Here is a 12,891-nt window from a genome sequence, read left to right on the forward strand (position 1 = left end):
TAGCAAATTGAACATTAGCGGTTAATATTACATAAAATGTGGTTCGAAATCATCATTCTTTCGCAACAGTTCATTATTACGGGATGTATTGGATATGTCATATTATATTATGTTAGACTTAAATATCTCCTTAGGTATTACATTATGGAATGCGACGAACTCATCGAACAAATGCTCAAAGAATCTGATCAAAATGTAGATACACATCAACATGCAGATAAACATAGAGAAAGACTCGCGGCTTTGGTAGCCGGTGGAAAATGTTCCCAATATTTGGGAGAAAATTATACCATCGAAAAAATTGATAACATGACCGACGAAGAGATTAAAAAACTGTACGCGCGTTACGAGTCTAGACTGGGAGCTACCATGACTAAAACTATAGGGTCGTCTATATTACAACTATACACAGTCGTAGCTAGTACGTTTCTCCCCATCCCGGCAGAACATCGCATGTATTTATGCGAATCTCTAGAGAAAGACCCATTCATCGAACACGCTATAAGCTCAGTGAGCTGTGAGTTTTATCATAGATTCGGAATGTTCTTAGCTCCACTCACCACAGCTTTGATAACGGCTAGGTATTGTCAATTTAAACATACGTGCCCACTTAATAATAATGGAGAAACAACAGGTGACACCACAACAGATTGCGCAACCACAACAGATTGCGGAAACGCAACAACAGATTGCGGAAACAGAACCACATGTGAATGAGGAACCACCAGTGAATGAGAAAATACTAAAACCCAGAGTTACTAAGAACCCCCAAAAAATAGCCGCAGGAAGAAAGGGAGGGCTGGCGCGCAAAGCAAAATTAATAAATAATTCAAATCCGATTAAAACATGGGCACTAGTAGGAGTTGCTGGTATAGCCGCTGTATGGTTCTTTTATAAGACCGGAGAAGAGAAAACGTCACCCCCGCCGCAACAACAAGTTCAATTAGAGGTTAGTCCTCATATAATGCTATAAGAAGCATGACTACTCCAGTTACAGACGGTAAAATGTTGGTAAACGCGACGTATCATTCAGCGGTGGTCACCGGCTTGGCCATTGGCTATGCCCGTATGGCTAAAATGCTTACTAAAGCCACACCTCCCAAGCTAGATTTTAATGGATTTGATATAGGTATGATGGTTCTGGATATTGGATTAGCAATGGCAACGAAGGATATGCTCATCAAACAAGGACTTATCCCGGAAGACATAATGAAGTAATTAAACATTTGAATATTTATATGAATATAAACATTTGAATATTATTAAACATGGCATCAATTGCGATGATGGTCGGTGGAGCTGTTGTTAATGCTCTAGCTTTTTCGGGGAGTAATTATTTATTTTCCAGTATGAGGGAATCAAACGCTAAAGAAGTTGAAGAGGAGCGTAAACGAAGTAACGAAGCTTTAGAACAATACCAAGCAGCCCAGTTACAATATACGCAGCAGAGAATGAAGAGATTAGACTTTATTCATGAACAACTGATTAAGGAAGGACATTCAATTCAAACGTTTAAGGATGTCGAATCCGCCATGCACGAATACTACCTCGTTTATGGGAAAAAACTCGACCCAATACCTAGACCAACAATGAGTCAGTTTTATACACCGTCAGAGGCTCAGAAAGACCGAGAGGTCGCATTTGTTATTATTGGGTTATCCGCAGTATTGATTTTCAGCTATACAATAGCTTAGATGTGATTTGCATTTAGACAAATGATATGATAGATGTATATACCATGAATAACTGCAAGTTTACACTCATGGGGAAGACGACTCTATGTAACCGCCGCTGTGTTGATGTTTACTGCGGTATACACAATTATTACATCAAACGTGGACACATAAACTATACGTGTTCTGAATGCGGGATAGGGGTCAAAGGTCGTTATTGTTTATGTAAGAAACACGGTGCTGATAGGGTCAGGAACCAGATTATTTATGCTAGGAAGAGAGATTACATCAATGAGAGGAATAGGTTGGGGAGGATACGTATTTAGATATATGAAAACAACCAATTAGACAAATGAATCATTTTGCATATACCATTCAACCACAATGGTTTTTGTCAGAGAGTTGAAGGCTATGGCAAAGCAACGTGGTCTACGTGGATATTCTCGAATGAGAAAAGCTGAATTGATTACCTTACTCGGTTTGGAACCACCACAGACTGTTAGAGAACTCAGAGTTCGAGCGAGAAACAGTGGGCTTAGAGGTTATTCTCGAATGAGAAGAGCTGAATTGATCGCTTTACTAGATAATAATCAACAATACGAGGATGATGATAATCAACATAATAATGATGATAATCAACAGCAAGAATTAATATTTGTACCCACATCCGCCGGCGTTGGTAAATATCTAAGAGGTTGGAAGATGGATATTAATTCCAACATGGATGTTAACGATATTAAGCCCATCATATCGAGTAAAATTAACGAGGAATTAGATGATTTACAAAGTATAAAATACCAGCTGACGATTAAAATGACATTGAGTAAAAGTAACGCAGACGATAGCATCGAATATACCGAACCATATTTCCGTAGCAATCAAGAAGTTATAACCGAATCCGATACTATAGACGCATCATTAGATACATCAATTCAGAGGATACAGGAAACTTTAGAACGCTGGACTAATAGAGGTTCGGGTTGGGGTGTGGATAGAATCGATAGTTTATATTTATATATAGCGAATTATATGCCTTTCAAAGGTGGATCTTATATAGATTTACCCCCGTATTATAAGAAGAAAAAAGCCATAATTAACGTAAAAAATAAATCCGATGACTGTTTAAGAATGATGATAAGATCTGCATTGTTCCCCGTAGACAAGCATCCGGATAGACCTTCTAGCTATCCCCAAAACGATGGACTCAACTTCGATGGTATAGATGAACCTACACCAATATCACAAATTGATAAGGTGGAAAAGCAAAATAATTTAGCTATAAATGTTTTCGGACATTCTAAAGGAATTGTTGTACACAGGATAAGCTCCGCTCCGGAACATATTCCCAGAATCAATTCATTTCTGATCGAAAAAGATGGTAAATATCATTATACGTGGATAAAGAGTTTAAACAGGGTGCTATACGATCAAACAAAACATAAGGAAAAGAAATATTTCTGCGAAAGATGCCTGCATGGGTACAGCAGACAAGATCTATTAGAAGCGCATAAAGAAGACTGTAGAGGTGTTGGACAGAATGCTATCAGGATCGATATGCCTAAAGAGGGAAAAAATATATTAAAATTTGAACATTATTGTAATCAAATGCCAGTACCGTACATAATTTATGCCGACTTCGAAGCGCTTATCAAACCCATAGAAAATACCAACCATAATAATCAAGAGAGTAGTTTTACCTACAAAACTCAAGAACATATTCCTTGTGGGTTTGGATATATAGTTGTAAGGTATGATGGGAAAACAAACACTCCCGTGATTTACAGAGGTCCCGATGCAGCGGGAAAGTTCCTAGAATATTTACAAAATGAAGAGAGAATAATCAGGGAAGAATTATCGTGTAAGAAAGCCATGCGTTTGACGATAGATGATTGGAGGGCCCAGAAGAAGTCAACGAGTTGTCACGTTTGTAATAAACCTCTGGATGGGGATTCCGTAAGAGATCATTGTCACGTCACGGGTAATTATCGGGGCGCCGCTCATAACGAGTGTAACTTGAAACTAAAAATGAATGCTCAAACAATACCCATCCCCGTTGTGTTTCATAACCTTAGGGGATACGATTCACATCTCATTATGCAAGCTATCTCAAAGACCGACGGCGGTTTAACATGCATTCCTAACAACATGGAAAAATACATTTCGTTCTCGTTGACTAAACCTATACATTATAGGGACAAGGATGGGAAATCTAGAATAAAGCAAAGTAATGGGCTTAGATTCATAGACTCTGTACAGTTTCTGTTATCTTCCCTGGACAATTTAGCTAAAGCGAACAATCCCGATGACTTCGCGATAACAAATCAATATACCGATAAGATAACTCGTCATTTGCTGCTGAGAAAAGGTGTATATCCTTACGAATATATGGATGATTGGTCTAGATTCAAAGAAACTGAATTACCACCCCTCGAATCATTCTATAGTAACTTAACGGAATCTATAATAACTGATGCCGATTATGAACACGCTCTGACGGTCTGGGATAAATTAGGTTGTAAGAATTTAGGTGATTATCACGATCTGTACTTAAAAACCGATGTACTGTTACTCGCCGATATATTCGAGATATTTAGAAAGACGTGTTTAAAACAATACGGCTTGGACCCGGCATGGTACTATTCCAGTCCCGGACTATCGTGGGATGCATTGTTGAAGAAGACCGGCGTAGAACTAAAACTACTCACAGATTACGATATGCACTTGTTTATTGAGAAAGGCTTAAGAGGTGGTATATCGATGGCGGCGAAAAGGTATTCTAAGGCTAATAATAAATTAGTGGAAGGATACGATCCGAGTAAACCCGACACGCATATATTATATCTCGACGCTAACAATTTGTACGGATGGGCTATGAGTCAACCTTTACCCACGGGTGGTTTTGAGTGGGTCAATGTGAATGATATCAATAATAATGATGAGAATAAAGGGTACATACTAGAAGTTGACCTAGAATATCCAAGTTCGTTACATAAAGACCATAACAGTTATCCGCTAGCTCCCGAAAGATTAATGGTTAATAAAGACTGGATGTCGGAATATCAACGTTCATTGATGGGTAATAATAGGTTAGCTAACGTAGAAAAACTCGTACCAAATTTGATGGATAAGACAAAATATATAGTTCACTACAGAAATCTCCAGTTGTATCTATCGTTAGGTATGAAACTTAAGAAAATACACAGAGTTCTTAAGTTTGATCAAACCCCTTGGATGGAGCCCTATATAAGGCTGAACACAGATTTAAGAAAGATAGCTACCAGCGATTTCGAAAAGAATCTGTATAAGCTCATGAATAACTCGGTATTCGGTAAAACTATGGAGAATCTAAGGAAGCGTGTTGATGTTAAATTAGTCAGATCTAATGAGGAAGAAAGACTCAGGAAACTCATAGCCAGTCCGGCTTTTAACAGAAGCAAGATATTCGATAACGACTTAGCCGCGTTGCATATGCAGAAAAGTAATATAAAATTCAACAGACCGGTGTACGTCGGTATGAGTATTCTCGACTTGTCAAAACACTTAATGTATGACAATTATTACAACGAACTTAAGAAGCAATACGGCGATAGATGCGAGGTGTTATATACCGACACAGATTCTTTGTTGATGGAAATACAAACCGAGGATGTGTATAAAGATATGGCAGAAAAAATAGATATGTACGACACGAGCGATTACCCTAAAGATAATCCACTGCACAGCGTAGTAAATAAAAAGGTGTTAGGTAAGATGAAGGATGAATGTGCTGGGACTCCTATAGCGGAGTATGTAGGATTAAGACCTAAGATGTATTCTATAAAAAAGTCCGATAATGGAGAGATAAGAAAAGCCAAGGGTGTTAAGAAGTATGTTGTAAAAAAGCATATCAAACACGAACAGTATAAAGAATCATTATTCAATGGTAGAACATTCAAACACGAGATGAACTCTTTAAGAAGTTACGATCATAGGATATATGGATTAAGAATGAACAAGACATCATTATCCCCCTTAGATACAAAGAGATGGATTGATAATGATGGTGTAACTACCTATGCTTATGGTTATGGTGGTAATACCGTACCGTCGGGAACTATGAACAATTCTTCTCGTACAAATGCCCTACCCGGTCCATCTTGAAGATAATAAAGAATAGGCTCTCCTTCTTTCGTAACCAATCGACTAATGTTATACGTCTTAAGGGACCATATGGGATCGGTTGCGCGACGTAGGCCTCCTTCGAGTTCACCGGGCTGGTATAAATATCTTACCCTTACTCTATCCGGAAGTTTTTGTTCTTTGCCTCTCCTCGGTGCTGAAGATTCGGAAGTCACGGATTTCATTTTAATCGCATCGGATGGTTTCTTCCCTATTAATCTCGTCACTTCATTATTCAGCGCTGATACAACGGCTGATAATCGTGTCACCCATTCGGTTGATCTCAATCGCTCGGATTTCATTTCGATCCCATACTGATAGCCAAACAAACGTTCCGCTAGAGTCCTGTTAAATCTTTCGACGATAGCTTGACTACGGTGGGCCTCTCTTTCACCACGGACGATTTTGACGTCGTGCTTTGTTAAAAGTTTAGTTATCGATCCCATAAACTCACGACCGGGATCTACTTGAAATATCTTAGGCCATTTTAGTGGTCCGCGTTTATATATGCGACTCAGTGCATTAGCTACTTCTGTTGAATCTTTCGAGGTTAATGGCTCAGCCTCTTTGTATCGACTAGCCACATCCACTACTGTTAAAGCGTATTTATACGTTTTGCATTTTACCTTATCGTGTGGAAGAAACAAGAGGTCAGCCTGATGAACTTCATTCGTCGTAGAAATATCAAACTTCTTCCTCGGTATATAACGCGGTGCCGGTAAATATATTTGCCACAACGCTTGTTTCTTTAACCAATCCTTGGCCACATCTTTAGATACCTTAGCCGCGGTGGCTAATTTTTTTATTGCTCCTACACCTTTCCAATATCCTCGTGGGCTATAGTAAATTTTATTCATTATTAATTAATATTGATGTTTCGTTTAATATAAATCCAGCTCCAGTGGAAGTGGTCCAGAACCCCCAATACCTATAAAAATTTATATCATAGACTCCAGGTGGTGGTCAATTTAGTTTAATCTTATGACTATCGTTGAATCGCATAGTCATTTACACATAAAAAATCCCCCCTGTTGTAGCAGTATAGGTATATGAATCCTGCTTCAGTGGAAGTGGTCCAGAACCCCCATTACCTATACTACTGCAGGAAATAACTGTTTTAGCCATCGAAATAAAAGTGGCAAAATCCTTCTTTCTATATTCAAGAATAATTAAATTATTATTAGTCGTTTGTTCGAATCCAGCTTTATCATGAGCATGTGTTTATGAAACACTATCAAAAAGTGATGGTATCAGGTGTTCTCGAAATGGTGAGCGGATCCTGCTCAACCGATACCACCCGTCCAGAAATCCCGCAGGAGCGTGGTTGATGACGTGACTGGGCTGTAGGTGAGAGGATTGATTGCCTTGCGTGGCTAACGAAGGCTGTGCGCTCTAGGAGCGTGGTTGATGGCGTGGCTGGACTTTGGGCAAGCGGATTGATTGCCTGACGTGGCTAACGAAGGCTGTGCACTGTAGGGGCGTGGTTGATGACGTGGCTGGGCTGTAGGTGAGAGGATTGATTGCCTGGCGTGGCTGACGAAGGCTGTGCGCTCTAGGAGCGTGGTTGATGGCGTGGCTGGACTTTGGGCAAGCGGATTGATTGCCTGACGTGGCTAACGAAGGCCGTGCGCTGGAGAAGCGTGGTTGATGACGTGGCTGGGCTGTGGGTGAGAGGATTGATGGCCTGGCGTGGTTAACGAAGGCTGTGCGATGTGGGAGTGTGGTTGATGACGTGGCTGTGCGATGTGGGAGTGTGGTTGATGACGTGGCTGGGCTGTGGGTGAGAGGATTGATGGCCTGGCGTGGTTAACGAAGGCTGTGCGATGTGGGAGTGTGGTTGATGACGTGGCTGTGCGATGTGGGAGTGTGGTTGATGACGTGGCTGGGCTGTGGGTGAGAGGATTGATGGCCTGGCGTGGTTAACGAAGGCTGTGCGATGTGGGAGTGTGGTTGATGACGTGGCTGTGCGATGTGGGAGTGTGGTTGATGACGTGGCTGTGCGATGTGGGAGTGTGGTTGATGATGTGGCCTGGCTGTGGGTGACAGGATTGATGGCCTGGCGTGGCACGCGATGGCTGCGTGTTGTCAGCCAACTTAGTGTGCACAATTACAAAATGGAGACTGACCTCTTAAGGAGGTTCGAACGGCGGTCGTAGGCCTCGAGGAAAATGTTTCACGAACATCAAGGTAAAGGTTAGTGGCTGCACCAAGATTACAGACCTGTCGAAACTTGTATCAGAGAACAGCACAGCAAGTAATGACAAGTTACCTGTTGGTCTGATTGTGGGGTAGGTGATGAGAATGTTGGGGTGGCGGTTGTGTAGGTGATGGGAATGTTGGAGTGGCGGTTGTGTAGATGATGGGAATGTTGGAGGGGCGGTTGTGTAGGTGATGGGAATGTTGGGGTAGCGGTTATGTAGGTGATGGGAATGTCGGGGTGGCGGTTGTGTAGGTGATGGGAATGTTGGAGTGGCTGTTGTGTAGGTGATGGGAATGTTGGGGTGGCTGTTGTGTAGTTGATGGGAATGTTGGGGTGGCGGTTGTGTAGGTGATGGGAATGTTGGGGTGACGGTTGTGTAGGTGATGGGAATGTTGGGGTGGCGGTTGTGTAGGTGATGGGAATGTTGGGGTGACGGTTGTGTAGGTGATGGGAATGTTGGGGTGGCAGTTTTTAGGTGATGGGAATGTTGGGGTGGCGGTTGTGTAGGTGATGGGAATGTTGGGGTGGCGGTTGTGTAGGTGATGGGAATGTTGGGGTGACGGTTGTGTAGGTGATGGGAATGTTGGGGTGACGGTTGTGTAGGTAATGGGAATGTTGGAGTGGCTGTTGTGTAGGTGATGGGAATGTTGGAGTGGCTGTTGTGTAGGTAATGGGAATGTTGGAGTGGCGGTTGTGTATGTGATGGGAATGTTGGAGGGGCGGTTGTGTAGGTAATGGGAATGTTGGGGTGGCGGTTGTGTAGGTGATGGGAATGTTGGGGTGGCTGTTGTGTAGGTAATGGGAATGTTGGAGTGGCTGTTGTGTAGGTGATGGGAATGTTGGGGTGGCGGTTGTGTAGGTGATGAGAATGTTGGGGTGACGGTTGTGTAGGTAATGGGAATGTTGGAGTGGCTGTTGTGTAGGTGATGGGAATGTTGGAGGGGCGGTTGTGTAGGTGATGCGAATGTTGGGGTGGCTGTTGTGTAGGTGATGGGAATGTTGGAGTGGCGGTTGTGTAGGTGATTGGAATGTTGGGGTGGCTGTTGTGTAGGTGATGGGAATGTTGGGGTGGCTGTTGTGTAGGTGATGGGAATGTTGGGGTGGCTGTTGTGTAGGTGATGGGAATGTCGGAGTGGCTGTTGTGTAGGTGATGGGAATGTTGGAGTGGCGGTTGTGTAGGTAATGGGAATGTCGGAGTGGCTGTTGTGTAGGTGATGGGAATGTTGGAGTGGCGGTTGTGTAGGTGATGGGAATGTTGGAGTGGCTGTTGTGTAGGTGATGGGAATTTTGGGGTGGCTGTTGTGTAGGTGATGGGAATGTTGGGTTGGCGGTTGTGTAGGTAATGGGAATGTTGGGGTGGCTGTTGTGTAGGTGATGGGAATGTTGGGGTGGCGGTTGAGTAGGTGATGGGAATGTTGGGGTGACGGTTGTGTAGGTGATGGGAATGTTGGGGTGGCTGTTGTGTAGTTGATGGGAATGTTGGGGTGGCGGTTGTGTAGGTAATGGGAATGTTGGAGTGGCTGTTGTGTAGGTGATGGGAATGTTGGGGTGACGGTTGTGTAGGTGATGCGAATGTTGGGGTGGCGGTTGAGTAGGTGATGGGAATGTTGGGGTGGCTGTTGTGTAGGTGATGGGAATTTTTAATTTATTTGAAATGAATTTGACATTAATTTTAAAATATGTTTGTAAGTGATTGGACACGGGATTGGGATGCGCTGACAACCAAGTCAGCATAGTCACCTTTAACGGCAAGCAAAGTTTGCTGAAAACCTTTTCTACCCAGATCTTCATGTGTCTGAAAATGTATATTTAGTACACCTTTATTGCGACTTGGTGTAATACGATTCATAAATATCTTCTTGGAATTAATTGTGTTCATTTATTTGCGAAGTATATGTCCTTTTAAATATTTCAATTTCTGATAAACTGCTATTTTATTTTTTATGGATGGTAAGCCTGATGACGTCAAACACACACAACTTCTTTTTTCTTCAACACGGACAGCTAAACGGCGAAAGATAACAGAGCAAATAAGTCATTGTGCCTTTAGTAACAATTACAATTAATAATAAAATAAACGAGGTCTAGTTAGAAAACCACACTTGGCATGCCAGCAGAAAATTGTTTTTAATGAGGACGAGTTGTTCTTGCCAAGTTCTTGCCTCCTCAAGTTGCTCCGTCCTCTGTCCCTACCCCTCCTCAAGTTGCTTGATCCACTGTCCCCACCCCTCCTCCAGTTGCTCTATCCACTGTCCCCACCCCTCCTCCAGATGCTACATCTACTGTCCCCACCCTCCTCCAGTTGCTCCATCCACTGTCCCCACCCCTCCTCCAGATGCTACATCTACTGTCCCCACCCTCCTCCAGTTGCTCCATCCACTGTCCCCACCCCTCCTCCAGATGCTACATCTACTGTCCCCACCCTCCTCCAGATGCTCCATCTACTGTCCATACCCTCCTCCAGATGCTCCATCTACTGTCCATACCCTCCTCCAGATGCTCAATCTACTGACCATACCCTCCTCCAGATGTTACATCTACTGTCCCACCCTCCTCCAGATGCTACAATTACTGTCCCCACCCTCCTCCAGATGTTCCATCTACTGTCCCGCCCTCCTCCAGATTTTACATCTACTGTCCCCACCCTCCTCCAGATGTTCCATCTACTGTCCCACCCTCCTCCAGATGCTACAATTACTGTCCCCACCCTCCTCCAGATGTTCCATCTACTGTCCCCACCCTCCTCCAGATACTCCATCTACTGTCCCCACCCCTCCTCCAGATGTTCCATCTACTGTCCCCACCCCTCCTCCAGATGTTCCATCTATTGTCCCCACCCTCCTCCAGATGCTCCATGTACTGTCCATACCCTCCTCCAGATGTTCTTTCTACTGTCCATACCCTCCTCCAGATGCTACATCTACTGTCCCCACCCTCCTCCATATGCTCCATCTACTGTCCATACCCTCCTCCAGATGCTCCATCTACTGTCCCCACCCTCCTCCAGATGCTCCATCTACTGTCCATACCCTCCTCCAGATGCTACATCTACTGTCCCCACCCTCCTCCAGATGCTCCATCTACTGTCCCACCCTCCTCCAGATGCTCCATCTACTGTCCATACCCTCCTCCAGATGCTACATCTACTGTCCCCACCCTCCTCCAGATGCTCCATCTACTGTCCATACCCTCCTCAAGATGTTCCATCTACTGTCCATACCCTCCTCCAGATGCTCCATCTACTGTCCATACCCTCCTCCAGATGTTACATCTACTGTCCCACCCTCCTCCAGATGCTACATCTACTGTCCATACCCTCCTCCAGATGTTCCATCTACTGTCCCGCCCTCCTCCAGATTTTACATCTACTGTCCCCACCCTCCTCCAGATGTTCCATCTACTGTCCCACCCTCCTCCAGATGCTACAATTACTGTCCCCACCCTCCTCCAGATGTTCCATCTACTGTCCCCACCCTCCTCCAGATACTCCATCTACTGTCCCCACCCCTCCTCCAGATGTTCCATCTACTGTCCCCACCCCTCCTCCAGATGTTCCATCTATTGTCCCCACCCTCCTCCAGATGCTCCATCTACTGTCCATACCCTCCTCCAGATGCTCCATCTACTGTCCATACCCTCCTCCAGATGCTACATCTACTGTCCCCACCCTCCTCCATATGCTCCATCCACTGTCCCCACCTCTCCTCAAGTTGCTCCATCTACTGTCCCACCCCTCCTCCAGTTACTCCATCCACTGTCCCCACCTCTCCTCCAGATGCTCCATCCACTGTCCCCACCTCTCCTCCAGATGCTCCATCCACTGTCCCCACCCCTCCTCAAGCTGCTTGATCCACTGTCCCCACCCCTCCTCCAGATGCTCCATCTACTGTCCCCACCCCTCCTCCAGATGCTCCATCCACTGTCCCCACCTCTCCTCAAGCTGCTCCATCCACTGTCCCCGACCCTCCTCCAGTTGCTTGATCCACTGTCCCCACCCCTCCTCCAGATGCTCCATCCACTGTCCCCACCCCTCCTCCAGATGCTCCATCCACTGTCCCCACCCCTCCTCCAGATGCTCCATCCATTGTCCCCACCCCTCCTCAAGTTGCTCCATCCACTGTCCCTACCCCTCCTCCAGATGCTCCATCCACTGTCCCCACCCCTCCTCCTGTTGCTCCATCCACTGTCCCCACCTCTCCTCAAGTTGCTCCATCCACTGTTCCCAGCCCTCCTCCAGTTGCTTGATCCACTGTCCCCACCCCTCCTCCAATTGCTTGATCCACTGTGCCCACCCCTCCTCCAGATGCTACATCCACTGTCCCACCCTCCTCCAGATGCTACATCCACTGTCCCCACCCCTCCTCCAGATGCTCCATCCACTGTTCCCAGCCCTCCTCCAGTTGCTCCATCCACTGTCCCCACCCCTCCTCCAGATGCTCCATCCACTGTCCCCACCCCTCCTCCAGTTGCTCCATCCACTGTCCCCACCTCTCCTCAAGTTGCTCCATCCACTGTTCCCAGCCCTCCTCCAGTTGCTTGATCCACTGTCCCCACCCCTCCTCCAATTGCTTGATCCACTGTGCCCACCCCTCCTCCAGATGCTACATCCACTGTCCCACCCTCCTCCAGATGTTCCATCTATTGTCCCCACCCTCCTCCATATGCTCCATCTACTGTCCCCACCCCTCATCCAGATGTTACATCTACTGTCCCCACCCTCCTCCAGATGTTACATCTACTGTCCCCACGAGAAATAAACCAACAACTTCTTTACCCAGTTTTAAGCCACTTGACGCTACAAGAACCAGTGCCAGCAAACGCTGTGTAAGCCGTTGTTGTATTGATCTCCTCCAGCCAGCA

The 12,891-nt window shown here is 45.0% G+C and overlaps 2 protein-coding genes across 2 annotated transcripts; one reads left to right on the plus strand and one right to left on the minus strand.

The window, feature by feature from the left end:
• Positions 1-7,223: 7,223 nt before the first annotated feature.
• LOC139472680 (mucin-2-like) lies at positions 7,224-10,504 on the minus strand. Its single transcript, XM_071255140.1, has 3 exons — positions 10,389-10,504; positions 8,052-9,647; positions 7,224-7,605 (listed from the first exon to the last, which is right to left on the minus strand). Exons 1-3 carry the CDS (start codon positions 10,502-10,504, stop codon positions 7,224-7,226), a joined length of 2,094 nt encoding a protein of 697 aa, XP_071111241.1.
• Positions 10,505-10,813: 309 nt separating this feature from the next.
• On the plus strand, positions 10,814-12,571 carry LOC139472681 (proline-rich protein 36-like). The gene has a single exon (XM_071255141.1). The coding sequence runs from the start codon at positions 10,814-10,816 to the stop codon at positions 12,569-12,571; it is 1,758 nt and encodes a 585-aa protein (XP_071111242.1).
• The last annotated feature ends 320 nt before the right edge of the window (positions 12,572-12,891 follow it).

The sequence above is a fragment of the Haliotis cracherodii genome, unplaced genomic scaffold (genome assembly GCF_022045235.1).
Source record: "Haliotis cracherodii isolate W230 unplaced genomic scaffold, xgHalCrac1.p SCAF_25, whole genome shotgun sequence".
NCBI lineage: Eukaryota > Metazoa > Mollusca > Gastropoda > Lepetellida > Haliotidae > Haliotis > Haliotis cracherodii.